Here is a 27,868-nt window from a genome sequence, read left to right on the forward strand (position 1 = left end):
AGGAGGGCACTTGTTATGATGAGCCCTGGGTGTTACATGTAAGTGATGAATCACTAAATTCTACTCCTGAAACCAATATTACACTATATGTTAACTAACTACAATTTAAAAATTGGGGGGGGGGGAATTGAAATTAAAACAAGATCTAGATTTTATATACAGTGGTGAGAAATGGGGCCTTGGGAAGATAGACTACAAAAAGTACCGTAGAAAACTCTGGAAAAAGGCCACATGGGCACCCGTGTTGGGTGTAGAGCTTACTTTAAAAAATAAAATTAACAAGACCACAGCTTTTTTCCCCCAGTGATGGCTTGCTTAATTATTTATATATGTAATGTGTATATATTTACAGTATCTTTGGGAAAAGAGCACTGTTTATTCATTGTCGGTTGGCTTATACTCAGTTCTTTTCTTCATCGATAGCAATACATTCATAAGATACACATGTGCACCTCACCACTTGCTGACCAATTTCATACATTTCATACATGTAAGTGACGTTGGACAAGTAACCCAGATTCTTGCCTTTATTTTCTTCAGCTCTAATAAATGGAGATGAGCTAGGTGATCTGAAAAGTTCTTCTGAGTCCTTTAAGAAATTACATTCATATGTTCCTTCCCAAATAAGAAGTGCCCCCAAAGATGTGTGGTATTAATGAAATGTTTGCAAAGGAGGGAGAGTTTCCCCTTTAAAAAGGTAATGAATGGCGGCACCTGGGTGGCTCAGTCAGTTAAGTGTCCACTCTTGATTTCAGCTCAGGTCACGATCTCATGGTTCATGAGTTTGAGCCCCGTGTAGGGCTCTGTGCTGGCAACGCAGAGCCTGCTTGGGATACTCTCTCTCTCCCTCTCTCTCTGGGCCTTCCCTGCTCACTCTCTCTCTCTCTCTCTCAAAGTAAATAAAGTTTAAAAAACACAATGAATGTACCTGAATTCAGATCATTGTTCCCTTTTACTCACATGCCATTTACTGAATGATGAAAGATATAATGTCTTCCCAAATTTTTCCTAATCAAGTTTCAATATGAAGCCCAAACAGGCAAACTGTAAAGTTACCTTTTCTTTTCAAAAGTGTGCTTTCTAAAAAGGAATCAGCAAATGTATGATTATAATCCATGGAGATCAGTGAATTCCCTTCATTCAACATGCCTTGTGCCTTCTGTGTGGCTTCTCAGGGAAGGCGCTAAATAAATTTTCTTTTTCTTTAATGATACGACTGTAAATGCAGCCCTTGAGAAGGCAGTGCCCCGTGATGATGAGTGCGACACATAATTTATAATCATGAACATAATTAAACATGATTGTGAACATAATTGGGGGTACTTTGGCTTCATTTTTGTGGGTCCTCAGGGCATTGTGGGTATAATCCCTGCCTCAGAACGTTCTCAGGAACAGCGGGACAAACTGAAACACCTGTCGACTTGCATCCGTGGCAGGTTTTCCAAACATGTTTGGCAAATGAGAACATTTGTGGATATTCATGTGGTGATCGTTCCAAAAGACCCAGTGTCTGGGCTGTAACCACATATGACCAAACGCTAAATTCTGTGAGGAATGGAGATCACACCAACACGTACTTGTTGTGTCATCCCCCTGTTGCTGCACGACAAACGACTCCAAAACCAAGCGTCTCCAAACAATAACCATTTATTATGTGCCACGATTCTGTGTACTATCTGCGCTCGGCTGGGTGGTTTCCCTCCTCCGGGCGATATTGACCAAGGTCATTCATTCACCTGGGTCGCTCATTCAGCGGCTGCAAACAGATGGGAGCTCTCCTGGGGCCGAAATAGAAACATCCAAGACGGTTTCATTCACACTTCCGGAAGTTGGCGTTGGTCAGCGAGAGTGCGGAGTTTCTCATCTGCTAGCCGGTTAGACTGGCTTTCTTAAAGCATGGCAGCTGGGTTCCAAGGAGGAAGGGCTCACTTTTGTACATCACCTATCAAGTCTCCGCACCACGTTTGCTGATGGCCATGCAAGTCACACGGCCCAAGCCCAGTCTCCTCCGCCCTTGTGAAGGAATAGAAGTGGCCTGTGCCTGGGTGGATGAGAGTAGCGCAGGTAGAGACGGGAATTGCTACAAGGAGATGGAAATGTGTGTAAGATAACGGGTGCGTTTTGTCTGCTTATCAAAGGAAATGTCGCCGTTTTATAACAACGGTACTCATATGGGAAGCCTTTGACACAATGCATTCCAAAGAGCGAGTTTATCTTTTGAAGTGGTGTTTACAGCTGAGACTTTGTGTGCAGTGCCCTCCTTGTGACAGCTGTATGCCTTTTTGTATCTGGCGGCAAAGCCTGCAGTCAAACTTGAAAACAATAAAAGACATGCGGGAGGGTACAGCCCGGTTGACATTATTACCAGAAGGTATGATTCCGTTGATTGATTAATTCATTCCTTCACTCGCTCAGCAGTTGCTTATAGAACACCCAGCCCCTAGTGCTAAAATAATGATCAGGACAAAACCCGAGGCATCAAGGAGCCTCGCTTGTTGCATTCCGAGGGGGTGGGGAGGGAGAAAGTAGCAGGAACCTGCGTCTGGAACAAGTGCCCTAGGCGACAGACTGATAACTGAGAATGTCTGCCTAAAGCCTTTCTCCACCAGTATTCTTTTTTAATGTTTATTTATTTATTTATTTTTAGAGAGAGAGAGAGAGAGAGAGAGAGAGCGGAGGAGGGTCACAGAGATAGGAATAGAGAGAATCCCAAGCAGGTTCCACGTTGCCAGCGAGAGCCTGATATGGGGTTTGAAATCATGACCGGAGCCAACATCAAGAGTCGGATGCTCAACCGACTGAGCCACCCAGACGCCCCTACCGGTATGCTGAGTGGATTATTTGTTAACAAAGAACTAATATTTGGGAGAAAAAGTCACTAACACAAGTCAAAAGATTCTCTTACCACAGTTTCGCCAAGTTCTAGAAAAATAGACATTCCAGCATATTCATGGTCCATTGGCCAGCATCACCTGGGAGGGTGTTAGAAATGCAAATTATCAGACCTCACCTACTAAACCAGAAACTCTGGGATTGGGGCCCAGCATCCTGGGTTTTAACAAGTCCTGTAGGTGGTTCTGATATAGGTAGAGTTTGAGAATCGTTGCCATATCCTAATTCTATTACACTTGCAACACTGCAGAGAGTGATGCATAATTTTTAGGTCGCTACACCTGGATTATTAACATGCACGTGAGTGGATTCTCCAGTTTGCATGGGGGGTGAGGAAGCGTCCTAATTTGGCTTTTTTAAATCAACTGTATTTAAGTTCTTAATCTGTCTTTAACTCCCTCTGCTATCTTGGGCAAATCACTTCTTATATCTGCCTAAGTCATCCCAGTCCCATAAAATAAAGGAATGCCTGACCTATTTACTGTAATCCTTTCCTTCAGTAACTTTCCATGTTATCTTTTCCATGTCCATGTCGGTCCCTATCCCAGTCATCGTTCGAATAGCAAGAAGAGATTAAGGAGCTAGCTTTCCAAGTAGACTAGAAAAAATAAGGCAAATATGAGAAGGCCAAGAAACATGACTGGATCCTCCTCCCCCCCCCCAAAAGAATCTCTACGGCAATGTAGTCTTTCTGCTTACATAAATTCTGTGTAAATTAACAGGAAACACCAGAGGGGGAATAATTGAAACCCCAAGAGTCTCTCCAAATGGGAGTTGACGTTGATTTCTTGCCCTACCGGCCCGAAATCATCACGATGAACTTGAGAAAACTCAAGCTACTTAAATCATTCGCTTGTAGAGTGGTTTCACACATCATGCCATCCAGGTCAATGACATTTTCCCTGTTTGATGAGCAAGAGGAAGCCAGGGGAGAAAATTAGTTATTCCAGGTCAGGAAGATCAAGTGTTGAATGGCAAGGCCAAGATCAGACCAAGGAGCTCCTTAGCTGTCCAATCCAGTGTTTCTCCCACTGCTTTACCTTCAGGTCTGGAATGGGTCACGGGGAGCTCGAGGTGGACCAGCATCCATCCTACCTTCTTCGTTTTTATTTATTTTCCTGGCTGCCCTTCCCTCAGACGGCCACAAAAGGGCAGTGGGCTTGATGTCAGGAGACGGAAATTCTAGTTCCGGTTCTGCCACAGAAGGCGGGCGAGTCTCAGACTTCACGCTCCCCGGACCACACGTGCCCCGTTGTTATTTCCAACTCTGCCTCAGGGATAGTATGGAAAATGAAAGCAGACTATCTCTTGGTTAGTTTGTACCTTTGAATAAATGTGAGTTTTCAGACTGCAGCCAGGGCTTGAAGGGATGAGAAAGAGCAGAGAAATGGGGGTCATTCCAGTTGGATACGACGAAACAGGACTAGGAGGCTCAGAGTAAATATTTAGGGTGTGGAGATTAGATACACTGAGCTAGAGTCTTCTGTTTAAGACTCTTCCCTTTGACTTTCCCTGAACTCCAAGAGGGAGCTTAGAAGTGTGTGACCCTGTCCTGTGAGAATCTGAGGGTCAAGACTGTGTGAAAGTTAGAACGATGTCAGTCACTTTTTTTTTTAATGTTTATTTCTTTTTGAGAGGGAGAAAGAGAACGTGTGAGCGGGAGAGGGGCAGAGAGAAAAGGGGACAGATGACCCGAAATGGGTTCCGTACTGACAGCAAAGAGCCCGATGTGCGGCTCGGAACTCACGAACCATGGGACCGTGACCTGAGCCAAAGTTGGCCACTTAACCAACTGAGCCACCCAGGTGCCCCGGTCACTTTTTTTTTTTTTTTAATGGATTGATATGGTAGGTTTGGTGGCTTCCTTTTTACTGCCTTCCAGAATCAAGGAGATCCTTATCTATATCATTTAATTAATGCCTTTCATGGTATTCAGAGGCCAGTTAGCCTACTTCCTTTACATTCGCCTGAATGCCTGTCTGTGTCTTCTTCCAGGAAATTCAGAAATACTGATTCATCTGCCCTCTTCTCCTAAGCAGGCCAGTTTATCAGTAGTTATCAAGTCCAGCATTTCTATAAGCAGGCATCACATAGAACACCAGAGTGATGTCTACACAGAGTACAGGACAATTTCCTTCCAGAGCAAACGTGGTTAAACTACACACACAGAGATGGATAAGAGAGTGTGTTGTAGAGTAAGGGCCAGAGGGGGAAAAAAATAGAAATGATGTTCCAGAACACCGAGAGATTAGGGAAAAGGATGGAAAGAAATGAGAGGGTGACAATAGAGTGCCTTTGAAATTGATAGCCTAGTGGTTTGCATAATTACCCTGGTGATTTTCAATCAGCGTCTTTTAAAAAGTGTAGAATTGTATAAAGTTTCTGGACGGAAGAGACTCAGTTTTGAAGCTCCATTTTGCTTTCCAGCTAAGGAACTGTCCAACGGGACAAGAGGTGACAATTCTTTTACAAGCAATTGCTCATAAAATTTCAACAGAGTAAGTGGCATTCGGAATATATGAGGGCAGTAAAGTTAACTACTTTTTTGTAGTTTTGTTTCATCGCACTAATAATCAAAACAATAGTAATCAGAAGCGACTCCACCGGTCAGCACCCGAATAGCAGGGTTTTTTTTCTCTTCTTTATCTAAATCATGTAATGACCTCTTGCTTCTTTCCTATGAAAGCCTCTTGCTTTCCCCACATAAGCATGACACTCTTCTCAGTCCTCTGGAATCTGTGTGCCCGAATCGCAATTCTGAGATCACAAACGAAGGCCTTTCTTCTTTTTCAGTTTTGCCTCCTTTTCTCAGTCAACATAAATGGTATCAGAACAGCAGGGGATCTGAAGCGATGTACCATTCTGATTCTGGGACTGCTGTTGGATTCGAACATGGTACCTGCCTAAGCAGGCGGTTCGGGGTTCTGCCGGTGAGTCCTCTCAGTTCTGAACCTCACGATTATCATAATTTTTTTTCAGTAATCTCTCCACCCAACATGGGGCTCTAACTTGACTGAGCGAGCCACGAATGCCCTAACCTCCCTCTTTTCAGTTGACGCTTAGGCCCAGGTTTTGGGTGTCTGTCTTACCTATGTGGGCTTTTGTCTGTCTGTCTGTCTGTCTGAACTACAGAGTTACTCTCATCTGTCCGGTGCATACTCAGCGGGGCCTTTGGTTTGGAAAATTGCTGCTGGAGAGCAGCCCCTGACTGGAACCCCAGCTGGGTGTCTGTTATAGGTCCATTTTTTGTAAGTTTCTGTCTTGTGGGATCACTGTGACTTGTCATTACAGTGGCCACTCGGGGATCTTTGGAGATTCCAAAATTAGTTTATTTGCGGGCACAACTGGAAAAAGAAAAAACCAAGCAGCTTGAGTAGAAGCATAGTTCCCTTCGTATTTGGAGGCCTCTGACCAATCAAATGATTCTAAACCTGCTTCCTCAGGAACGAAATTACCTAAACTTTCTAAAGCTGATTCTGACCTCTCTCAGCGAGGATCTAAGCTCAAGGAGCTTCTGAGAAACGCTACACCCATTGCTTGTCTTCCACCTTCTCCCTCCTGCTCTCCCCCTGGCGATCCTAGTTGCACAGAACTTCCATTCTCTAATATCAACCCGGAGGTTCCTCTAGACCCTCCAGCGATCTGAACTCCTTCTAAACTTAAACCCAATGAAGGACGCTCTAAGACTTTATCAGTCATTTATACTCCGTGGACCAAGGCACGACCATGAACTACTTACTGCCAAGGACTTTCCCCATGCCCTTGAAGACCCTCTAGGATTTGCTAGGGGATTCGCTTTAGTTATTCAGACCCATAAACCTGGTAATTCTGACCTTTATCAACTTCTACGCATGCTTGTAAATGAAGGTCACGTAAGGGAATGAATGGGAAAAGCAGGCCGGACAGAGCCTGTTGATTTTGCTAAGTGAAAAGCTGTAGGTAAAACAGAAGCTTTTAAGCTAGCTGAAGATTTACATAAAACTGTCCCTCAGGGTTTCCAAAAGACTATAGATTGGAGAAACAAAGCAACGATGTAATTAGTGGCCAAACGAATCTGGTTTTTAATTATTATGATAGATTAGAGAAAAACCTGTAAACAATACTTTGGTATTGACAAAATTAATCGTGAAAACCCATTTTTTTAACTTTTTTTTTTTTAATTTAACTCCAACTTTGTTACCTGTGAGACAGCATTGGCTCCAACAGCCTACGAGCACTTTCCCCTCGAAGGGCACAAACAGCAGGGGAACTAATACTCATATGACCGAAAAGCGCAGCTCCCAGGACAAAAGGGGATCTTCCCATTAATTCTACCCAATACTTCAGGGGAAGTAGATGTTACTGGGAATGAGGTGAGATGAGCTCTCTCTCTCTCTCTCTCTCTCTCTCTCTCTCTGTTTTTTTTTTTTAGTACAGCTGACACACAATGTTACATGAGTTTACATGAGTAAACCAGTGATTCAACAGGTTTATACGTTATGCTATGCTCATCACAAGTGTAGCTACGCTGTGTCACGAGACAACACTCTTATAACACCACGGACTGTATTCCCTGTGCTGTGCCTTTTATTCCCATGACTTATTCATTCCATAACTGGAAGCCTGTATCTCCCACTCCCTTTCCCCCTCTAGACGTGGGAACAACACTGTCAGTTTTAAACCCCACCCACCTGCCTCCCCGCCTTCCCCAGAGTACCGAACACTACAAGCTGTGGGAGTGTCTAATATCCCAGGACAGTTTTAAAATTTTTACCCGTTTCTTTTCATCTGGGGCCCTTACAGCACTCATCAATTCCTTCTGGTCCCTACAGACCCCATCCACCTGTTAGACCTCAATTTTTTGGGGAGGTATCAGCACACATCTCTTTCCCTCAAAAGAGGGAAATATTTTTGGAAATAGTGACACAGCACATAGAGAATTTAACTTAGCATCTGGGTAGTCAAACTTCTTTAAGACTGAAGGAGACTGAAAGGGTTCAGAGCAAGTCTCCCCGGAGTGTGCCACTTTGGCATTTTGAGCTGAAGGCCAGTGAGACCCTGTTGCTCAGGAGAAATAGCCACTATCTTCCTGCTTGACTCGTTTTGTCTGCCTTGCTGTGGCATGCAGGTTGTCATTTCTTTCTTTCGGCTATCTTTGGGAGTGACTCTAGATCTTGGGAAGGTAGTATCTTTGCACCCTCTTTGGGGACTCGTCTTACATCCAAAGCATAAAACTCAAAACTGGCAAGAATTTATTTTACAGTGGCTCTGTAGTCCAAAGTTGGCCAGATTGGAAGCTGATATTCAGCACCTGATAAGAATTTTTTTTAAGGCCTCTCCCCTAAGTTAAAATTAGAACTATGTACCCAGAGGGAAAGAAGCAAACTGAGGATGATGTAGTCAGATGGGTGGATCAACCTAGAATGTCATTTAAATTGCAACCCAGTTCCTTGAAGGATTAAAAGCAACTGCCCTTATCTTACAAATCTTTGCAAAACCAGAAATAAAGGCCCAGAAACAACTGAAAATCCTTCAACCTCCCCTTTTCACCAATCCCAAACATCCACTATTTATCTCAAAAGTCTCATAACCGTCTCTGGGAACTCATGTGTAGATCATCCTCTATTCCTAAAACTTGGGGTTGGGGAGAAGTTTTTTAAAGTTACAAATGGCTGTAGAAGCACCCTTGCCCCAAATCTAGCCCACAGCTTCCATAAGGTTACTGGGCAAGGATAAATACCAATGGTAATTGTCTTCCCCACAAATATTAGTGGCGAAAGTTTTAGCTATCTGAGCACATAACCTTAACTAATTCCATCTCCCAGAAAAACAGTTTGCATTCAATTGCTCTTTTCTAAACTAGTGAATTCTGAATTATCCTACTTTCAGCCTCACGGCTAAAAAAATTCTTACTTTTTTTAAAAAGATTTTATTTTCAAGCAATCTCTCCGCTCAGTGTGGGCTCAAACTCTTGACCCCAAGATAAGAGTCGTACGGTCTTCCTACTGGGCCAGCCAGGTGCCCCTCATGGCTAAAAACTTTACAACAATAACTATAAGGTTTCCATTTGTGTCCGTCTTTATGTTCCAATGTGTTATAGATGTGTAGTATTTTCTACCTCTGAATGGTATTGCCGAAATTAATTTATAAAAGAGCTCTGTTTAATTGGCTTAAAGAAAATGAGTGCTCGTATAAATTAAATTCTCAGACAATAGAAATGAACCCAAATATATTTCAAGTTCATGTGATCTAAGATTAATCTTTAATATATAAAAGCTCATTGAAGTTGGTTGGCTTAATTAAAACAGGCATGTTTTTAGAGTTGTCAGCAGTAAATATAAAACTATTATTCTCCCTAGGTTTGCTAAAAGTCAAATTAGCTCATGTTATCTCTGTTACAGACTTGGTCAGCAAGAAATGTAACTTAAAGGTGATGGTTAGCTGTTTAGTGTGTTGTGAAATTTTCCTGACTAATCTAAACATATTTATTAAGAACAAGTGAATTAAATTGATGTAAGTAAAATACAAGTTTGTAAATGAACTTTTCAGCAATATTTATGTCTACTTAAATAGTTTCCCCAAATCCTTTTTGGATTTGTTAAATTAAGTTACATAATGGGTAGTCTTGAAATATCCAGATCATTTCCAAATAAGATGAAATCCTGAAACATTAACTACTGAACATAAGCTTATTTACTTTTGACTTCCTATTACAGAGAAACTAAAGATATTTGGGTCTATTGCTAAATATGTTTTGTGCCATACTGAGAAGTTTACTATAAGAAGGCATTTGTTTCTAAAAATTATGAAATGTGTTCATAAAGTTGCCAGCCTAAAGAATGCTGATATAGGGGCGCCTGGCTGGCTCAGTCAGTGGAGTATGCAACTCTGGGTCTTGGGGTTGTGCATCTGAGCCCCGTGTTGGGGTTAGAGATTGCTTAAAAATAAAAAAAAATTTAAAAAAAAGAATGCTAGTATAACAGTTCACAACTGCTTACTTCTTAGTTTTCATTAGAAATAGGTAAACTGGGGTGCCTGGCTGGATCATTTGGTGGAGTATATGACTTGTGATCTCAGGGTCGTGAGTTTGAGCCCCATGTCGGGTGTAGAGATTACTTAAAAAAAAAAAAAAAAAAAAAAAAAAGGTCTCTAAAAGTTAAGAATTTTGCTAAATATGATTTAAGCTACTAGAAATAATAAGAAAACATCTCCACATGCCAGTAAAATAGGATGTCATGTGTTTTGGTAGGAAAGGATATTAGAAATGGAGATGTGGTTTTTTTGAGGGAAAAGGAAGAACTTTTGACCTAAGGCAAGGCCGGTTATTTAAAGAGGGAAATCAGGCAAAATCTGAATGTAGGAATGAACGTCATAGAAAGTTTGTGAAAAAAGGAATCTTTGAAAAAAAGTCTATGCAGGGTCAGAACTATGATTGGAATGGGTGAGTTTTAATGTCAAAGGTATAATGGTACAAGATTAGAACTGGTTTTGTCTCACTGTTAAAACACCAAAGTTTTCTTAAATTATTGGTCTACTCTTAATATAAAATTATAAACAAAGGTTTTTCTTTGTCTTTAATGTAATCCAGGTAAGAAAATCAAAGTTTCTGTTTTGTCTTTATCAGGTCTTTAATTACTTAAGGACACTGAATTTTCCCAGTATTAAAAGAGCTAACTTTCGCTAACGACTGACTTCGTAATCCTCTATATTTGTCTTTAGGATCTCATCGTCGCCTGGGATGACAGGTAAGTATTAAATTTTATAATGATCTGGGATCCTCTTTAGTTATGTGCTTTAAATTTAAAACCTTCTGATATTTTTCACAAACTTCCCCAAACTCAAATTCTAAATGAAGTCTCTTTGACTAATTAGGCTTATTTATCTGGTATATTATATTACCAAAGGAATTGTCAAATTACCAAAGCATTGTCAGGTACTAAGTGAGGATAAACCATCTTACGTTACATTGTATGGGTGAATTGCTATTCATGTAACTGTTCTGGAAATAATATGAAATTCCTAAAGTTTTAATATGTCCTGGTACAGTGTTATTGCTTGTAATTCTAATTATTAACGTGTTGTGTGTCACAGAAATAACCAAACTTCCTTTTCAATTGTATCATAATGAGCTCCCGAGATCAGACGAGATCGGGTGCGCTCAGGGTGCTATGGCCGTAGACCATAATGAGCTCCCAACAGATCTTTAACTGTGGCCATTTTGAGTCTTCTTGTCATTTACAGTTATTGTTTTATTCTTGATGGTCTTGCACATGTGTTTCAGCTTCAAGGAGATTCATGGAAAGGACTTTTGACAAATACAGGTTTCTGATAACCTTAAGATCACAAAACTGAACTGGATAAGAATTTCTGCAGCTATTGGGAAATCTGGATTCAAAAAAAAACAAGAATTAATAACACGGGCCTGAATAAACTGAGGAAGCTGGTTTTCTAATGTTTTCTCTTCCAGATTTAAAGAAATGTTCTCTCTTAGGCTATCTATGACTTACAGAAATTTGGTAAACTATTCCTTTGTAAACAGATCCGAAACATTTATCTTTTTCTCCCTACCTGATCCTTCCAGAATTTAGAAACTCTCAGTGAGTATTCCTGTTTTCATGGCAATTATAGCTATTTGTATAAATTTAATAAGAATCCGTTCTCCTTGTAACAGGACAGCATTGGAAACACTGGTTGTATTACCAACGCTTTGACTGGAATGTCGTATTTCAGAGACATGCATAGACTCAGATATGACCAGACAGCCTGAAGGATCTAAGGCTGACTTTCTGGAGCCAATGAAGCCCCTTGGAAAAATCATCCTGACACTTTGCTTACAGGGTTCCCAGCAGCCTTACCAGATAAGGATGGAAGGTCGCTTCCTGGCAGGCACAGGAACCTCAGGCTATTTGGGGGGACTTCAAAAAGGGAGGAATTCACCCAAATCCTTAGCTATTAATTACACAGAAGTCTGATGGCAAGTATTTGGCTTGGTTCCTTAGCTTGGAGAGGCTGTTGAAAGTTCAATCTAAAATGTCTTACGAAAAGTTCCAGCAAAGCAGATTTAAATGAACCTATATAATCAATCACTATTCTTGCTACACTTTTGAAAATAATCAGGCCAACGTGCTGAAATTGGACTTATTTTGCAAATTAGTATTCCTTTGGCCATCTTTGGTGGAAATGATGGTGATTTTAGAGAGTGTTAAAAAATAAAATCCAACTGAAATAATCTGAAGATTTAATGGACTTTATTAAATGCTTCCCGAGTCAGGCAGTATCCCATCTAGCAAGTAGAGGGAAGCTTTGAGAAACTGTACAAAATGGCAAGTGTTTATAGGAAGGAGGGTGGGGCCAGAAAGTTATTAGTAAATGAAAAGGATTGTTCCCGAAAGGTCACTTTCCCTTAGTGGGGGGAGAAGAAGAGGGGTCTTATCATGTAGATTATTCATCTTCCTTTGGGGGATAGAGAGGCTCCATAGGACAGACTCAGTGGGCTGATCTGGAAAATTCCTGACTGACCAGTTAAGATTACATTTCTGGGAGCGGTTGAAACTGCAGTTAAATTAGGTATTAAGCCCCAGTTTGGGAACTCGGCCTAAGCAACACCATTTGGGGCCTGTGGTTTTCTTTTGAAAAAGAGAAAAAAATTGTATTCCCATAACACACACGTGTGGATGTTAGATTCTAGTTCTGATCGTCTGACAGTTTGTTGTTTCCCTGCAAAACTGGGCCGTATCCTGAATTCTGGTTTCCTCAAATATCTGGCTGTGACTCTCCAAACCAAGGTTTCCAATTTTCTTTCATTCTTTTGACTTGGAATGGCTGAGAACTAAAACCGCCATTTTTCCCGAAGCCGTGCAAACTGAAGCTAGACAACTTGAGATAAACTTCAGAGGAACTGCCACGACAGCCCACGTTCAGACGGTCTTCGTGCCTGTTGCTTTATATGGGCCTCTCAGAAAGATCACCAGAGATACTCAGACTGCAAACCAGGAAAATCTGTCAGATCGCCACCGCCTGCTCTCACTCCCTCTGAAGATGCTTTGAGCCTGACATCTAGAAATCTTCTCACTGGCCACACTCGGGACGCAGACACTGGGTTTATAATATGCTCCAACCATTAACCTTTGTGTTTCTTTTGTTTCCGTAGAGATGCCTCTTATTAATTACCTGACTGCTTGCACAATATGGGCCTAATTTGGGGAACCCCCTCGAAGACCACTTCCTGAAACGAGACACAAGTGTTTAACTGAAGTGACTTATTTTCTTTTTTTAATAGTTATTTATTTATTTATTTATTGAGAGGGAGCATGAGTGGGGGAGGGGCAGAGACAGAGGGGGAGAGGGAGAGAATCCCAAGAAGGCTCCTCACTGTTAACGCTGAGCCATAGGTGGGGCTCAGACTCACAAACTGTGATATCATGACCTGAGCTGAGATTGAGAGTGGACGCTTAACTCACTGAGCCACCCAGGCGCCCCTGAACTGACATTTTCTTTTTTTTTTTTTAATTTTTTTAATTTTTATTTTTTTTAACGTTTATTTTTGAGATAGAGAGAGACAGAGCATGAACGGGGGAGGGGCAGAGAGAGAGGGAGACACAGAATCGGAAGCAGGCTCCAGGCTCTGAGCCATCAGCCCAGAGCCCCACGCGGGGCTCGAACTCACGGACCGCGAGATCGAGACCTGAGCCGAAGTCGGACGCCCAACCGACTGAGCCACCCAGGCGCCCCTGACATTTTCAAGAGTAGGGCTGGTTCATGAGATTTGGAACAGACCTCTTACTTAAGGTCCAGAACAGAACATTTAAACTGGCTACCAGGGAATAGTATTGATCTGTGACAATTTTCCAAAAAAAAAAAAAAAATCTTGGATTAAAAGGGAACTGTGGAATTGTGTAAAATTTCTGGCCATAAGGTTCTCCATTTTGCAGCTGCATTTTTCTTCCCAAATGAACTCTTGAACTAGGCCAGAAGCAGCAACTGTTTTACAGGCAGTTGATTGTAAAGTTTAAAGAGAGCAACTGACAGATCATATGAGGACAGCAAAGTGAATTAATACATACCAGGGACAGTTTTATTTGATAGCAGCAATAAAATAATCAATAAGATAGTAATGAGAAGTGGCTCCACCAGTCAGCACCAAAGTAGGTTTTTTTTCTTTTACTTAAGTCATGTAATCACCCCTTCTTTCTTTCCCGTAAAAACCCCTTGCTTTCCCCACATGAGCAAGACCCTTTTCTGAGTCCTCCAGAACCTGCACCGAAACTGCAATTCTGAGACCCCCCCCCCCAAAAAAAAGGCCTTTGTTCTTTCAGTTTTGCCTCCTTTACTCAATTGATAAAATGATCAGCAATAGAATAAAGCAATACAGAATGCGTAGCACGGAAGGATAAATTGTTTCGGAAACATTTTTCAATAATGTAAATATACAGAAAATATATTTATGTGTATCTATATGTATTACATAGAAAATAAATTTATGCACATGCGCACGCACACACCTGGAGTCGTAAACTATTTCTCACGGTGGGTCTTCATTCAAAGTTTGAAAAGCTCCTGAAACGCGCGGGACTCAAAAGGATCCTGGCAAGGTAAATTCAAGGTCAAATCAAAGAGCCCCTTTGCTCTCCCTTTGCAATGTAGAGCAGTTAATGGAGGGAGAGGAAATGGCGTGAGAGGGAGGGGACACCAGACTGAGGTCAAGCGAGGAGCAAGGGCGGTTCGGGACAGGGAGTTGCCGGATGCCAGATTGTCAATTGAGGGACCCGAGGTTGATTCTGCGCTCTTGCCTTACATGCTAAACCGAAAGAACTTCCGCGTTCCTTGTCCCTGAAAAGCGGCCGAAGATGAGGGATTAGCCGTGCTCCCGGGGGCCACACTACGTGGGGCCAGTTCCCTGCGGGGAATTCTTATCCAGGGCAAGGAGAGGGGAGGTGGGCGGGGCGTGGGAAGCGCGGGAAGGCCCGGCCGGGTCGGCCTGAACAGCGACTCACGCCGCGCTCTGCACAGCCCACCAGGGGAACAAGCAGTCCTGTCCTCTGGGACCTTTCGCGGGGGGAAGCCCCTAAGCGCGGCGTGGGGGTTGTGCCCTTTCCACGGGCCGGTGGCGCTCCCCGCCAAAGGGCAGCACCGGCCTCCGCCCCCGGCCCTGCGGCAGGCCGGCTCGGCCGCCGGGCCGCAGGAGCCCACGTGACCCGCGGCGCGGGCCACCGCCTCCGCCGCGCCCAGGCCCCGCCTCCCTGACGTCTCACCGCCCTCTGACTGTCGGAACGTTCCGCCTCTTTCCGCGTTCGCTAATTGGCTGGCCCGGCGGGCCGCGCCCCCCCCCCCGCCACGCCCCCGGAGTCATGGGGAACGCGGTTGGAGGCGGGGCCTGGGCCCAAGGGGCGGGGTGAGAAGGTTCCGCGCGGGTAAAGGGGCTGCCTGGAGCGCGATCCCAGCGTTCTGCTGTTGCACGCCGCCTCGCCTGCCCGGCCAGCGACCTGCCCCTCCCCCGCCCGCCGCCGTCTCCCGGGAAACGGGCCGCGATAGCCCGCTGACCCGAAGCTGGTTTCATGGCAGCCGCGAAGAAAGCAGTTTTGGGGCCATTGGTGGGGGCAGTGGACCAGGGCACCAGCTCAACGCGCTTTTTGGTGAGCCCAGGGTGACATTTGAGGAGGCGCTGAGCCGGGGCGGGCGCCCGTGGACCCCGGGGCTGGCTGTCGCGTCCCCATCCCGCGCCTCCCCCGACCCCGGGCCCCAGTCGCTAGGCAGGGGGTGGAGGCCGAGGCCCCCGGAGCGGGACCCGCCACGCTGGAGCTGCCCTCCGTGGGCCTGGGGGACCTCGGCCTCTCGCGACCCCCGTGGCCGAGTTGAGCAGCCCCGGCCTCGGTGGTGGAGCCGAATCACCTACTCATAGGGGGACTCCACCCCCAAAGGGAGCTGGGACTCGCCGAGCATCCGTCAGAGCGGCCCGCCTGTAGCCAGGGACAGGTGGCCACATTGACCGCTACTGCGGTCTTCCCCAGGAGCATTTGGCCTGCGGGGCGCAGGACGTCCTTGGATGGGGCAAAAGCTGTGTCACGGCTTTGGTAGCCTAACACGGCGTCCTTTGGAGCAGTAGAACGAATATAGTATTAGCGTGATGATGCGCTGTCATCCTCTCCCACACAAATTGCAGAAGGTGGAAGGCCGGCATGGTGGGGTGGGGGGCGGTGCTGAACACGTTAGGAAAAAGTCACGCTACTGTGTTTTTACCGGCATCTTTATTCGATTCCGAAGACTCGCAAATTTCAGTTCGGATGCTTTGCCCGTCACAAACAGATGATTGTTTTCTCCGTGCTTCACAACTTAAAGTGACAGGAAAATGCTGTTCCTCTTTTTATTTACCGTGTCTGAGAGCAGTTTTATCACAACGGAGTGCTATTTAAGGGACTCTGCTTATTAATGTCGTGTGCAATTAAGAAACTTGCTCTTAAAGTGATCTAGCACCGAGTTTTGGTAAGATGATTTAAAAGTAATTTAAATAAACGCTTGTTGGTTAAGAACTTATGCTTTCGGTGGACATTTGGCTCACTTAGCAGGTTGATGTAAATACTGAATGATTATTTAGCTCTTCACTGACTTCAAATCTTTTTTTCGTGCATTATTCTGTATGTATATGTATGTGTGCGTATACTACATGTATTCATTGTATATACAGTAAGTACATGTCTTCCAAGTTCTGCTTAACTGGCCACTTGACTAAAACCTGCATTTGTGCCTGCATTTTGATACTTGTCTCTCTTGTCTGAACTGAAAAGCTTTCTGTCCACTTGTAGTTTGAATCCTATTTAATGACTTAGCCAGGTTTGAGCTGCCAAGCTCAAACCACCGTCTCTTACATTGCTTATCTTTAGATCACCCCGGGCAGGTTTCACTTTGTCCTATTCTCATATAAATGTCTGTAAAGGAATCCTGAATCATAAGTAAGATAGTCTGCCTAACTGGATTTGATTAATCTATAAAACACACAATCATCATTGCCATCTTCCCAAATTAAGAAAGGCCATTGAAGACCTGTGTCCTGACAAAGTGTGGGTTGATTTTGGAAATCCTGTTCAAAAATTGCCCACACAAAAGTGCCTGCAGGAGCCAGCCAGGTAGAAGGTGGAGAGCCGACTCAGGCCAAGGGGACAGCCTAGAGCCAAGCGGTACCACAAGCCCAGTGTTGCCAGATCTTCAAATTCTTTAAGAAATGTTGATCGTCTTGAGTTTGCAGTGAAATCTCATTATTCTTGAACGTTGGCCAACTACTTCTTTAAGCATTGTGGGGGCCACACTGAACGGGGCGACTGTTCTCAAGTTGATACGGCTTCTCCCCACTGTGAACATGGGTAAAGTATTTGATGTTTCATTTCACTATTATTACTCATGTCCTTACATTATTCAGTTCGGTATGCCTTCCCTTTTAGGAACCAGCCTTACTGTGCTTCTCTTTCTTTTGACTCTTCACCGTTGCCGTCCCTGTAGCCCGGCAGGCTTCTTTACCTACTGAGGGCTGTTCCTGGTCCCTCGGAGTCTGTTGCCCAAGGGGCATCTTTCTGCATTGGTGGGGGAAGAATTAATCGACTTCATATTATCGCAATCATTTGTGTGCGTGACATGAATCATTCAGTGTGTGACATGAACGTCACAAGCCTGCTGACCCTGGGTTGTGTTTTCTGAGCTCTGGTGTAGTATGGTCTGATTGAGTAAGCTGAGGTGCAAATTCAGAAGATTCCCATCCTGCTTATAGAGTGATGTGTAAAAGTTGATCGGCCAAGTTTGCCGCTTCTTGAGAAACAACTATGAAAGATGCTTCGCGGGTCGACAAAAGACTTCCAGATCATGCGTGAAGTCGAACAGAACTTAGGAATGGTTTAACAGTCAACTTCTCCTTCAGTTACAAGGAAAGAGGTTGCTAAACCACTCCCTGCAAAATGCAGATAATAGATTTGCTGAATAAGTGCTTCGATCACAGATCACGAGGTAATTCCCAAGGGTTCTAGTCATTTTGTTCCACGTTGTAATTATGACTCACAAATAATTGCTTACCTTCTCAGGGAAGAATACAATAAGAGCTGTCATAAGGAACCTTATCAAGTTAAAGGTATTTGAGTAATTTCCTGATCAGTGTTCATTAGATTTGCATATCTCATTCAACTTTCACGAGACCAATAAACTCTCCAAGCTTTCTTCTTCCTTTTTCTGTACTAACCATCGTTAACTTTCTCCCCTAATGGACACAACATTTCGAGCCGCATGTTCTTTCCTCTGAGGGAATCGTCTCCTCCCCCGTCCCTAGATCTGCTTCTTGAAATTCAACTCTGCCTCCAAATAGTGCCTCAGATGCCATCTCTTAGCAGGTCTTCCTCAAACCCTTAGAATTTCTACCTCTTCCTATAGTGCTTTTCTTATACATCTATTAATAGCTCTGATCACCTGATTTGTATTATAATTGTATACCTGCTGTACTTCAGAGCCGGGACCTCCTTTTAGGTCCTGTTGGTCTCTGTGTTCCTTAAAACATCTTGGTCCGGGGGTACCCGGGTGGCTCAGTCGGTTAAGCGTCCGACTCTTGACTTTGGCTCAGGTCTCACGGTGAGATCAGCGTGGAGCCTGCTTGGGATTCTGACTCCCTCTCTCTCTGCCCCTCCCCTGCTTGCTCTTTATCTCTCTCTCTCTCTCTCTCTCTCTCTCTCAAAATAAATAAAAATAAACTTTAAAAAAAATCTTGGTCCATGCAACAAACGAACATGTGTTTGTTTGTTTGTTGAACACGTGTTTTGTCTACAGGGAGCACTTTATACATATTGATTCCATAGATTTTTATTTCCCTTTAGTAGGTCAACTGAATTTTGATTATGGTTAGCTCTTTTGCCTTGTCCCAAAAATATCTTAAAACTTCCTGACTTGGGTGTGTTTCATTACTTAATTTCTTATATTTTATTTTATTTATTTATTTATTTATTTATTTATTTTAACGTTTATTTATTTTTGAGACAGAGAGAGACAGAGCATGAACGGGGGAGGGGCAGAGAGAGAGGGAGACACAGAATCTGAAACAGGCTCCAGGCTCTGAGCTGTCAGCACAGAGCCCGACGCGGGGCTCGAACTCACGGACCGCAAGATCATGACCTGAGCTGAAGTCAGATGCTTAACCGACTGAGCCACCCAGGCGCCCCAGTTTCTTATATTTTAGTAGACAGTTTGAGAACATGTTCATTTCTTCATCTAGTTGCCAAAGAGTTCACCCTGGGACCCTATGCATATGCTTTGTACTAAAGGGAAACGTTCATACTTGTCTGATAGGAAAGTGAACTGGGGTTGGCACATGATTACTCAGATTACAGAATAGGAACTTCTTGGAAAGAGAATCAGTGTAACAGGTTTTAAGGAGGGGCCATTTCTTTATAAGACCAAAGTTTCAGCTTAAACAGTCAACTTCCCTCTTTATTTGGTAACTTTGTTTTTCCCCATTAAGTTGAAAGTTACGAAAAGCAAAGACTTGGAACGTGTTATGACTTGAAATGTGTCCGATGCTGCAGGGGAGGATTTTTCCAGCTTTATCTCATTTAACCCACACAGCAACCTCAATGTAGGTGGCACTGGTAAGCTCCTTTCCACAGGTCATCGGACCATGCTGAGGACCGTGCCCAAGGTCACAGTAACTGGTGGAACTAGGATTCAAGGCCGGGTCTGTCGCGTGCGCCCAGAAGCCTGCCCTAAATCGTGCCCTAGGCTCCCCGGCTGCCTGAAGCCCTGTGAAGGGAAGAGGAGAGGCTGGGGAGAGGCCGCTTACCAACTTCTCAGGTGTCAGTTCTGATTATAATCACAGATGAATCTTCACCAAGGAAAACATATGCACACACTGGTTTCGCAATATGTAAAAAAACAAACAGAAAACGTTGCCTTTGAATAAGTCCTGGTTTTGATCGCCCTGTGACTCAGATCCAGCGGGTCCTGGGCTGGACCCAGGTGTAGTCACCGTGGATGACGGTTTCGCAACCGCCGTGTTCCAATAGCCAGCATCTCCAAAGAATGACTAGAATTGTAGTTCGGTGTTTGTTTGGGCAGGAAGCACTGCCTTGGCCCCAGCGGCCTCATCCTTAGAGATCTCATAAGGCTTAGGGACGGATTTCCGCTTTCTTCCTTTCATGTATTTATTCGACGCCTATTTATTAAGCGCCCATCAGGGGCCAGGGACTAATGCACCGTAAACGTGGTAAAAACTGATGTGGCTCTTAGGCAGAATGAGGCCACCATTGTGATAACTACGGTTGTGTTACTTTTGTGCTTTCTTCTTTTCCACCAAGTTGGCTCATTTTCTTGCCCATCACCTTACACAGATGGCAAGAAGACGGTCCCCTCACGAAGCTGCCGCCCTGTCTTGTCTCTCACAAACATCATGTGTGAAGAGCTCTCCCTCCCCCAAGCCTAACACAGCATCTGGCATGTGTTAGGCGCTCATTACATGACTTACCCGAGCCCTTCAGAGGCGTTGACTAGAACTTTGCGATCGGAAGACTAGGGAGGTTAATTCGCGGAGTCTTGGAAAAAGTCCTCAGGGGGCACCTATCGCCGTATCAGATATATGTATGTGCTATTTCATGTGACCTCATTTTTTAAGGAAAATATAATGCCCTTTGCCATGTTTTCCTTCTCTGGCTTGTTGGAACATGCCACTATGCCTTTTGTGGTCAGGTTTGCCATATATTTGTAGCCGGAGCTTTTGTTTTAGGTCACTCAAATCTATATAGTATCACAGAGTCCTAGAGAGGGAGTTCTCATTCCTGAAAACTGTTTTATTCAAGCTGAGTGCGGCGTAAAAGCGCAGACTAGCGGGGGAAGTCACGTGGGAGGGAAGTGAATGCGCATGTTTCTCGTGGGCTGGCCGAATTACAGGGTGAGTGAGCAGAGGTAAGTGAATTCAGCTTAGGACGCTAAGGGACAGTTTGTTAGTGAAGACGGCGTGTGGTCCATCTCCCGTTCTCCTTCTTCTAAGACAGGGAAGGCATGCACTGTTTTAGAAAGGCCTTACATATTAAAAAACAAAAAGGTCATTTCCCACGTTTCTTCAGTGTTTAAACTATCCCTCTCCTCCAGAGCGGGAATTGAGTTATGAATTAGGCTTCGCGAGGTCACGACCTGAGCTGAAATTGGACGCTTAACCGACTGAGCCACCCAGGCACCCCTGTCTTTTTTTTTTTTTTTTTTTTTGAGAGAGAGAAAGCCAGCAGGGAAGAGGGGCAGAGGGAAAGAGAGAAAGAATCTTAAGCAGGCTTCACAGTCAGCACAGAGCCCCACTGCGGGGCTCGATCCCACAACCCTGGGATCATGACCTGAGCTGAAATCAAGAGTCGGACGCTCAACCGACAGAGCCACCCGGGCACCCCACTAATCTCCTACGTTCCCTCCCTTTTTCAGTTTGTAACTGGCCTCCCCGCAAAACAGAATCTGGAACAGATGCATGATTTGGCCTTACAGATGAATATAGCGCTGGGAGCTCTGAATCCTAACTATCACTGGCCAGTTGTGCTGGTGGCTGCCGGTGGTAGTAACGGTAATAAAAATAGCAGTCGTGGCAGGGACAGCAGTGGTCACATGTCTGGGACGCCTACGGTGCGCCTGCCCTGTGTGAAATACTTCCTATAAATTCTTTTATTTAATCCTTTTACAGATGGAAAAGTTGAGGTTCAGAAAAGTTCAAGTCCCGCAGCTGACTTGGGCAGGACTGGAGCTTGATCCCCCACCCCCAGCTCTGTGCTCCCCAGGCCTGTGCTGTTTGACTCCATGATATATGAAGTGTGACCTCCTCATCTGCCTTTCTGGCCAACACAGGATTCTGAGAACAGATCTCTTCCTCTCTTTTTTTTTTTTTTAAAGAGTTTTTTTTATTTTTAAAGTTTATTTATTTGTTAGACAGAGAGACATGAGCAGGGGAGGGACAGACACAGAATCGGAAGCAGGCTCCAGGCTACGAGCTGTCAGCACGGAGCCCGACGTGGGGCTCGAGCCCACGAACGGTGAGATCATGACCTGAGCTGAAGTTGGACGGTCAACTGACTGAGCCCCCCAGGCACCCCTCTTTTTTTTTTTCACTAAAATATAACTGACATGTAACAGAGTGTAAGCTTAAGATGTACAGGGTGTTGCTTACCCTTTGTAGCATTAATACCTCTTTTATGTCACATAATTATCATTTCTTTTATGTGGTGGGAACAATTAAGATCTAGCCTCTTGGCTGTTTATAGTACAGTATTCTTGGCTAGAATCACTGCTGTGCATTAGATCCCCAGAACTTCTCTATCTACTAGTCCCAAGTTTCTAACCTGAACAGATCTCTTTCTTTAAGCTTCCGACCTCAAATATAAGCAACGGCCCGCTGGGCATCTTTACGCATGTGCCCCAGTAACACCCCAACAACACATGATTGAAGATGAACTCTGCCATCTCCTTAACCCCCTTCTGTGCCACCACTGCTGTTCCCACCCTATCCTTTGTCTGGTAAACACGGTCTTGGCTGGCCTGTCACCTGTCATCTGTGAGCGTCCCTCCTTTTTCTTTACTCCCCTCCATCCAAGCCCTTGTCGCATCTAATTGCTTATATCCTTATTAGATCTCTCTCAGCAGCGCATTTCATTTCTTTCAGTCCCCACTGCTGCTGGCCCTCTGACTGGAGCCCTCAGTTGTCTCCCCTGGAGACCCCTGGATCCCCTTGGATTCCCCGGGTCCCCACAGACACCTGGCGGCTGCTCTCCTTCAGCCTGGCCTCCCCTGCGCTCCCTGCCGCTCACACACTCCCTTCTAGGCAACCTGAAGTCCCAGTCGAGAAGTTCCCTCTTCTGATAACCCCTCTCAGACCCCCACTAGTCTGAGTTTGATGGCCTTTCTCCTTTTATGTCCTAAAACTTTGTATTTCCTGCCACTTAATGAAGGATGAAAAAAAAAATCGTAAATGGTATTAGCATGATTTTGTATTGGAAAAACACTGAATCGGCATTTAGAAAACCTAGAGCTTAGCCCTGTTTGTCAGTATTATCCAACTTCTTGGAGCTCCCTTTGTGAATACTAGAGCATTATATTATATATTTCAGTTTGTGTTGTGTTGTCCTGCATTTTTTGCCTTGGAGCTCCATTGGTAAGCTCTTTTCTGGATAGGTCCAAATCTGGAAGCTGGAGGTGATAAAATGTGAAATCTAAGGTCAGCGTGGCCCAGGGGCTCAGCCTGGAGCTCCCTGTGCCTCCTTCCCAGCTTCTGAAGGGCCCCGGAGATGCAAGGAGCACATTTTGGAAAGGCTAGCCCATGGGATCTCGAGGATCTCTTCCAGGAACCAGGGACTCTTTGTGCCTTCAAATACTACTTTTAATTAATTTTCTTAAGGAGAGCCTTCGATTCTGTGCTGTTGTGCACCTGGAGTTTTTTTTTTTTTAATGTTTATTTTTGAGAGAGAGAACATCAGCAGGGAAAGGGCAGAGAGAGAGAGAGAGAGAGAGAAGAAGAGGAAGAAGAAGAAGGAGGAGAAGGAGGAGGAGGAGGAGGAGGAGGAGGAGACAGAGAATCCCAAGCAGGCTCCGAGCTGTCAGCGAAGAGCCCAACGTGGGGCTCAAACCTATGAACCGTGAGATCATGACTTGAGCTGAAGACGCTTAACTGACTGAGCCACCCAGGCACCCCTGTGCATCTGAAGTTTTAACTGACTTTTAAATTTGGTGAATTTCAAATTTGAAAGGGGAGAAAAAGAGGTGAGGAGCATCTGTAATGCTGGGGTCTTTCTTCTTTGCCATCTAATGAGTTTTAAACAAATGACCATGCTTGACCTTTTGTAAAACAAACTATATAGCCACTGCCATCTTCAGTTGACCGTGGCTTTTGAAATCTACTGGAAAAGATCAGACGAGCATTCTGGCTACTGGGCCTTGTGATCTCTTATAGTGTTAGTAACCCTCCGGGCAGAAAGTATTGTGGAAACATCATTAGCCTTCTTTGTACATTTGTCCATCTGCAGACAAACGGACAGTCTTTTTTTTTTTTTTTTTCAACGTTTTTTATTTATTTTTGGGACAGAGAGAGACAGAGCATGAACGGGGGAGGGGCAGAGAGAGAGGGAGACACAGAATCGGAAACAGGCTCCAGGCTCCGAGCCATCAGCCCAGAGCCTGACGCGGGGCTCGAACTCACGGACCGCGAGATCGTGACCTGGCTGAAGTCGGACGCTTAACCGACTGCGCCACCCAGGCGCCCCAAACGGACAGTCTTAATTAAAACTGGGGGGCACCGGGTGGCTCAGTCGGTTAAGTGTCAGATTTCAGCTCAGGTCACAATCTCACAGTTGGTGAGTTGGAACCCGGCATCGGGCTCTATGCTGACAGCTAAGAGCCTGGAGCCATCTTCAGATTCTGTGTCTCCCCCCTCTCTGCCCCTCCCTCGCTCATGCTCTGTCTCTTTCTCTCTCTCTCTCTCCCTCTCAAAAATGAATAAACGTTAAAAAATTTTTTTAAAAACTCTTCACATGAACCTAGATGTATGAGAAAAACAGTAGTCCAGAACTTCACTCCCCTGTCCGATAGCTACTAACAACACGTGGAAATTGACCACTTTCAGTGTGGTCACTTTCAGTCCAAATTGAGATGGACCATAAGCATAAGATATATACCAGATTTCAGAGACTTCTAAAAATAAGCAGATCTCCTGTTTCTGTATTGATCACATGTCAGAATGCTAATTTTTTAGACACAGTGGCTTAAATACAATGTTATTCCAACTAATCTCACTTGCCTCTTTTTACTGTTTTTTTTTTTTTTCAAAGAAATTAAATTTCATGGGGCGCCTGGGTGGCTCAGTCGGTTAAGCGTCCGACTTCGGCTCAGGCCATGATCTCACAGCCCGTGGGTTCGAGCCCCGTGTCGGGCTCCATGCTGACAGTTCAGTGCCTGGAGCCTGCTTCGGACTCCGGGTCTCCCTCTCTCTCTCTGCCCCTCCCCTGCTCGTGCTCTTGACATTCTCTCTCCCTCAAAAATAAATAAACATTTAAAAAACTTTTTTTTTAATTTAAATTTCCACAAGTGGTTTGTATCATATTTCGGTTGGACAGTGCAACCCTAAGAAAGTTGAAGAGTCTACAAATATTAAACCTAGAAAGTGTCCCACAGATGTGGAAGTGTTGCCCAGGGTCAGATCGTAAACATCTAAAGGTAGTATCCATATTCTGCACAGGTTCAGGGCTCTGAAGATGTAGGGAAGGCCAGGCTCCATCCTGTTAGGTCCAAATGCTGTGTGATCACCGGCATCACGGTCTAGTAAGTCAGATGGAATTTACCAAAATTCTCCCCTTTTCTGTGCCTTTTCCAAAGGTCTACAAATCCGTTATTAGTGTGGGGGCCCCGAAGTCAGCCTAGTTAAAACCAGTAGGTGTTGGAACAAGGATCTCACTCCATTCAGAGCCCCATAGGCACCGTGTCTCTTAACCCCAAATCCCTTGGGGATTTGGAAGTAGACCCTGGGAGCAGTAGTAAGATGCATAAAAATAGTAAAACTGTGGTTTCCTATTAGAGTTTCAACCATTTGTCATTTGGTTTTAATAATTTGCTCCTAATAAGGACCTGACGGACCAAAACGGATGGAACATCCTCAAAGTATACCCTAAGGCTAAGTTGTAAATCAGAGGGGGTATCATTTAGGATTCTGTGACATGCCTTTTGTTTAGGATGCGCCGAGTTAACCTTTGACTTAAAAGATATTTTCTCTCTTCACAGGACTTGAGAATATATACCTTTTTGCTTTCACTCTATTTATCATTTCCTCCCAAAAGGGGAGGTAGTGTGCTGGGGAGAGAGGGCAGCAGCGACTCCTGGTGTGTTTTCTCTTCCTTTCCCTTTCTTAGACTGCAGTGAGCAGGTAATTTTCTCCCACGGGAAACCCAGGCATGGAAACGCTTACCTAATTGGATGTAACTCTACTGCTGTAATTACAGTGATTCCGGAAGTTGAGTTTAATTAAAATAGGAATCCTTACTCTGAAAGACTAAGTACTTTGGTACTCAAGTGGAGGTGCACGCAGGTGAAAATATAGAGGAGAAAGGATTACCAGGTTTTTTTTAAAGTATTGTTTTAGTAGTATTAAAATTGTGGAGGATCGTATGGCACTTCTTTGGTAGCTTTGGTCCATTGGTCTTCACGGTTTGTACCAAGCGTCATCAGTTCACGGCAGGTATGTCACAGAGAGCACTCAGCCGGATGGGTGTGGGGATGCACTTCTCCCCTGTTGATCGATACACAGCTCTGTTGACCTTTATAAGAGCTAGATTCATGGGGGGCACCTCCCTTCAAAGGAACTGACACAGTGCCCTTCCCTGCCTGGCTCTCTATGACTCTTTGTGTCTCCACATCCAAGATGGAAGCAGAATGGAAGCTTGTACCATCACCATCAGCATTTTGCCAGCTCTCTTTTCTTTTTGGTTTTCCCATTCTCTCTCTTTCTTTTTAATTTTATTGTTTATTTTTTAAAATTTATGTCCAAGTTAGTTAGCATACAGTGCAACAATGATTTCAGGAGTAGATTCCTTCGTGCCCCTTACCCATTTAGCTCATCCCCCCACATATACATATATGTACCACCATCTTCTTTATCCATTCATCCATCGATGGACGTTTGGGCTCTTTCCATACTTTGGCTGCTGTTGATAGTGCTGCTATAAACACTGGGGTGCATGTGTCCCTTTGAAACAGCACACCTGTATCCCTTGGATAAATACCTAGTAGTGCGATTGCTGGGTCGTAGGGTAGTTCTAATTTTAGTTTTTTGAGGAACCTCCATACTGTTTTCCAGAGTGGTTGCACCAGCTTGCATTCCCATCCCATCCTCTTTTGAGATCCATACTATTAACTGGTTGATGTGTGAAATTTTTTTAAAGACGAAGGAGTTGCCTCTTTAGCTTCACCTTCACTAGATTTCTCTTTATCTTGATTCTATCTGTAGAGAAGGTAGAACATCTTCTGCGGCCTTTCATCCGATTAGACTTTTCCTGTCAGCGACTAGGAACTTTGGCGGCTGAATAGCTTTAAACATCTTTGCTCTCTACCTGCCTTTTCACCCTAACATTGCGATATGTTTTTCAGGTCTTCAATTCAAAAACAGCTGAACTACTTAGTCATCATCAAGTGGAAATAAAACAAGAGTTTCCAAGAGAAGGGTATGTTTCCTGATTTAATATGTAAAGATACCTCCTGTTTATTACTCTATCTCATCTTACCTGCCCTGTGGCTTTGTAAAGTTAACTTGACCAAGTCCCTCCTGAGAAGACTGGAGGGATAGATTTCAGTCAAGGAAGGAGACAATACCTTGGTGGCTCGGCAAAAACGTGTGGGAGATTGATGGCTTACGAATCCCGTGACGGAAAAGGAAGGGATGATCAGGTAGTAAGGCAAAGGAGTATTAAATATCAGAAAGTCCACATTGACCTTGAAGTCCTTTAGTTCTCTGTCTCCATCACTGCCAAACCACTGCCAAACCACTGCTTGGCTGATTTGAGTGGAAGGGCTTTTTCCTTAAGTAAAGATAACTGTTGCTTAAAAAAGCATCCACATATCTTATCATGAGAGTCATCCTTCTTGGGAAGAACTTGCATATGTGGTAGTGGTGATTAAATAGAATGTTAAGTATATTATTGAAAATTTAATGATGTTTATGATACAACCAGGGGGAAAAACTGCATGGCAGTTTCTTGTAAAATCAGCCCTGTGTCTGTAGCATTGCACTCTTAGGAATCTGTCCAAGAGAATTGAAAGCATATGGCCATAGAAAGACATACATGAGTGTTTATAGCAGCTTTATTCATAATAGCCTAAACTGGAAACAACCCAAATGTCTGTCATCAGTAGAATGAGTAACAGTGAAATACCATTCAGCAATTTTGAAAAAGTGAACTGATGCATGCAACAACATGGTTGAGTCTTACTAATCTCATGGAAAGCGCAAGAAGCCGGATACCAAGGAGCA

General features: G+C 44.2%; 1 protein-coding gene and 1 long non-coding RNA gene across 4 annotated transcripts in view; one reads left to right on the forward strand and one right to left on the reverse strand.

The window, feature by feature from the left end:
* Positions 1-1,628: 1,628 nt before the first annotated feature.
* Positions 1,629-15,109, reverse strand: LOC125931590 (uncharacterized). Its single transcript, XR_007460464.1, has 3 exons — positions 14,373-15,109; positions 2,906-2,972; positions 1,629-2,080 (listed from the first exon to the last, which is right to left on the reverse strand). It is a non-coding gene; the product is annotated as an uncharacterized LOC125931590 (long non-coding RNA).
* A 225-nt stretch (positions 15,110-15,334) lies between these two features.
* Positions 15,335-27,868, forward strand: part of GK (glycerol kinase) — a 75,661-nt gene continuing 63,127 nt past the window's right edge. For all 3 annotated transcript variants that reach the window (XM_049643656.1, XM_049643654.1, XM_049643655.1), the window contains exons 1-2: positions 15,335-15,503; positions 26,989-27,062. In XM_049643656.1, the coding sequence (XP_049499613.1) occupies positions 15,426-15,503; positions 26,989-27,062 (152 nt within the window). In that variant the 5' untranslated portion in view covers positions 15,335-15,425. The remainder of the gene's footprint in view (positions 15,504-26,988; positions 27,063-27,868) is intronic.

This window comes from Panthera uncia, chromosome X (assembly GCF_023721935.1).
Source record: "Panthera uncia isolate 11264 chromosome X, Puncia_PCG_1.0, whole genome shotgun sequence".
Lineage (NCBI taxonomy): Eukaryota > Metazoa > Chordata > Mammalia > Carnivora > Felidae > Panthera > Panthera uncia.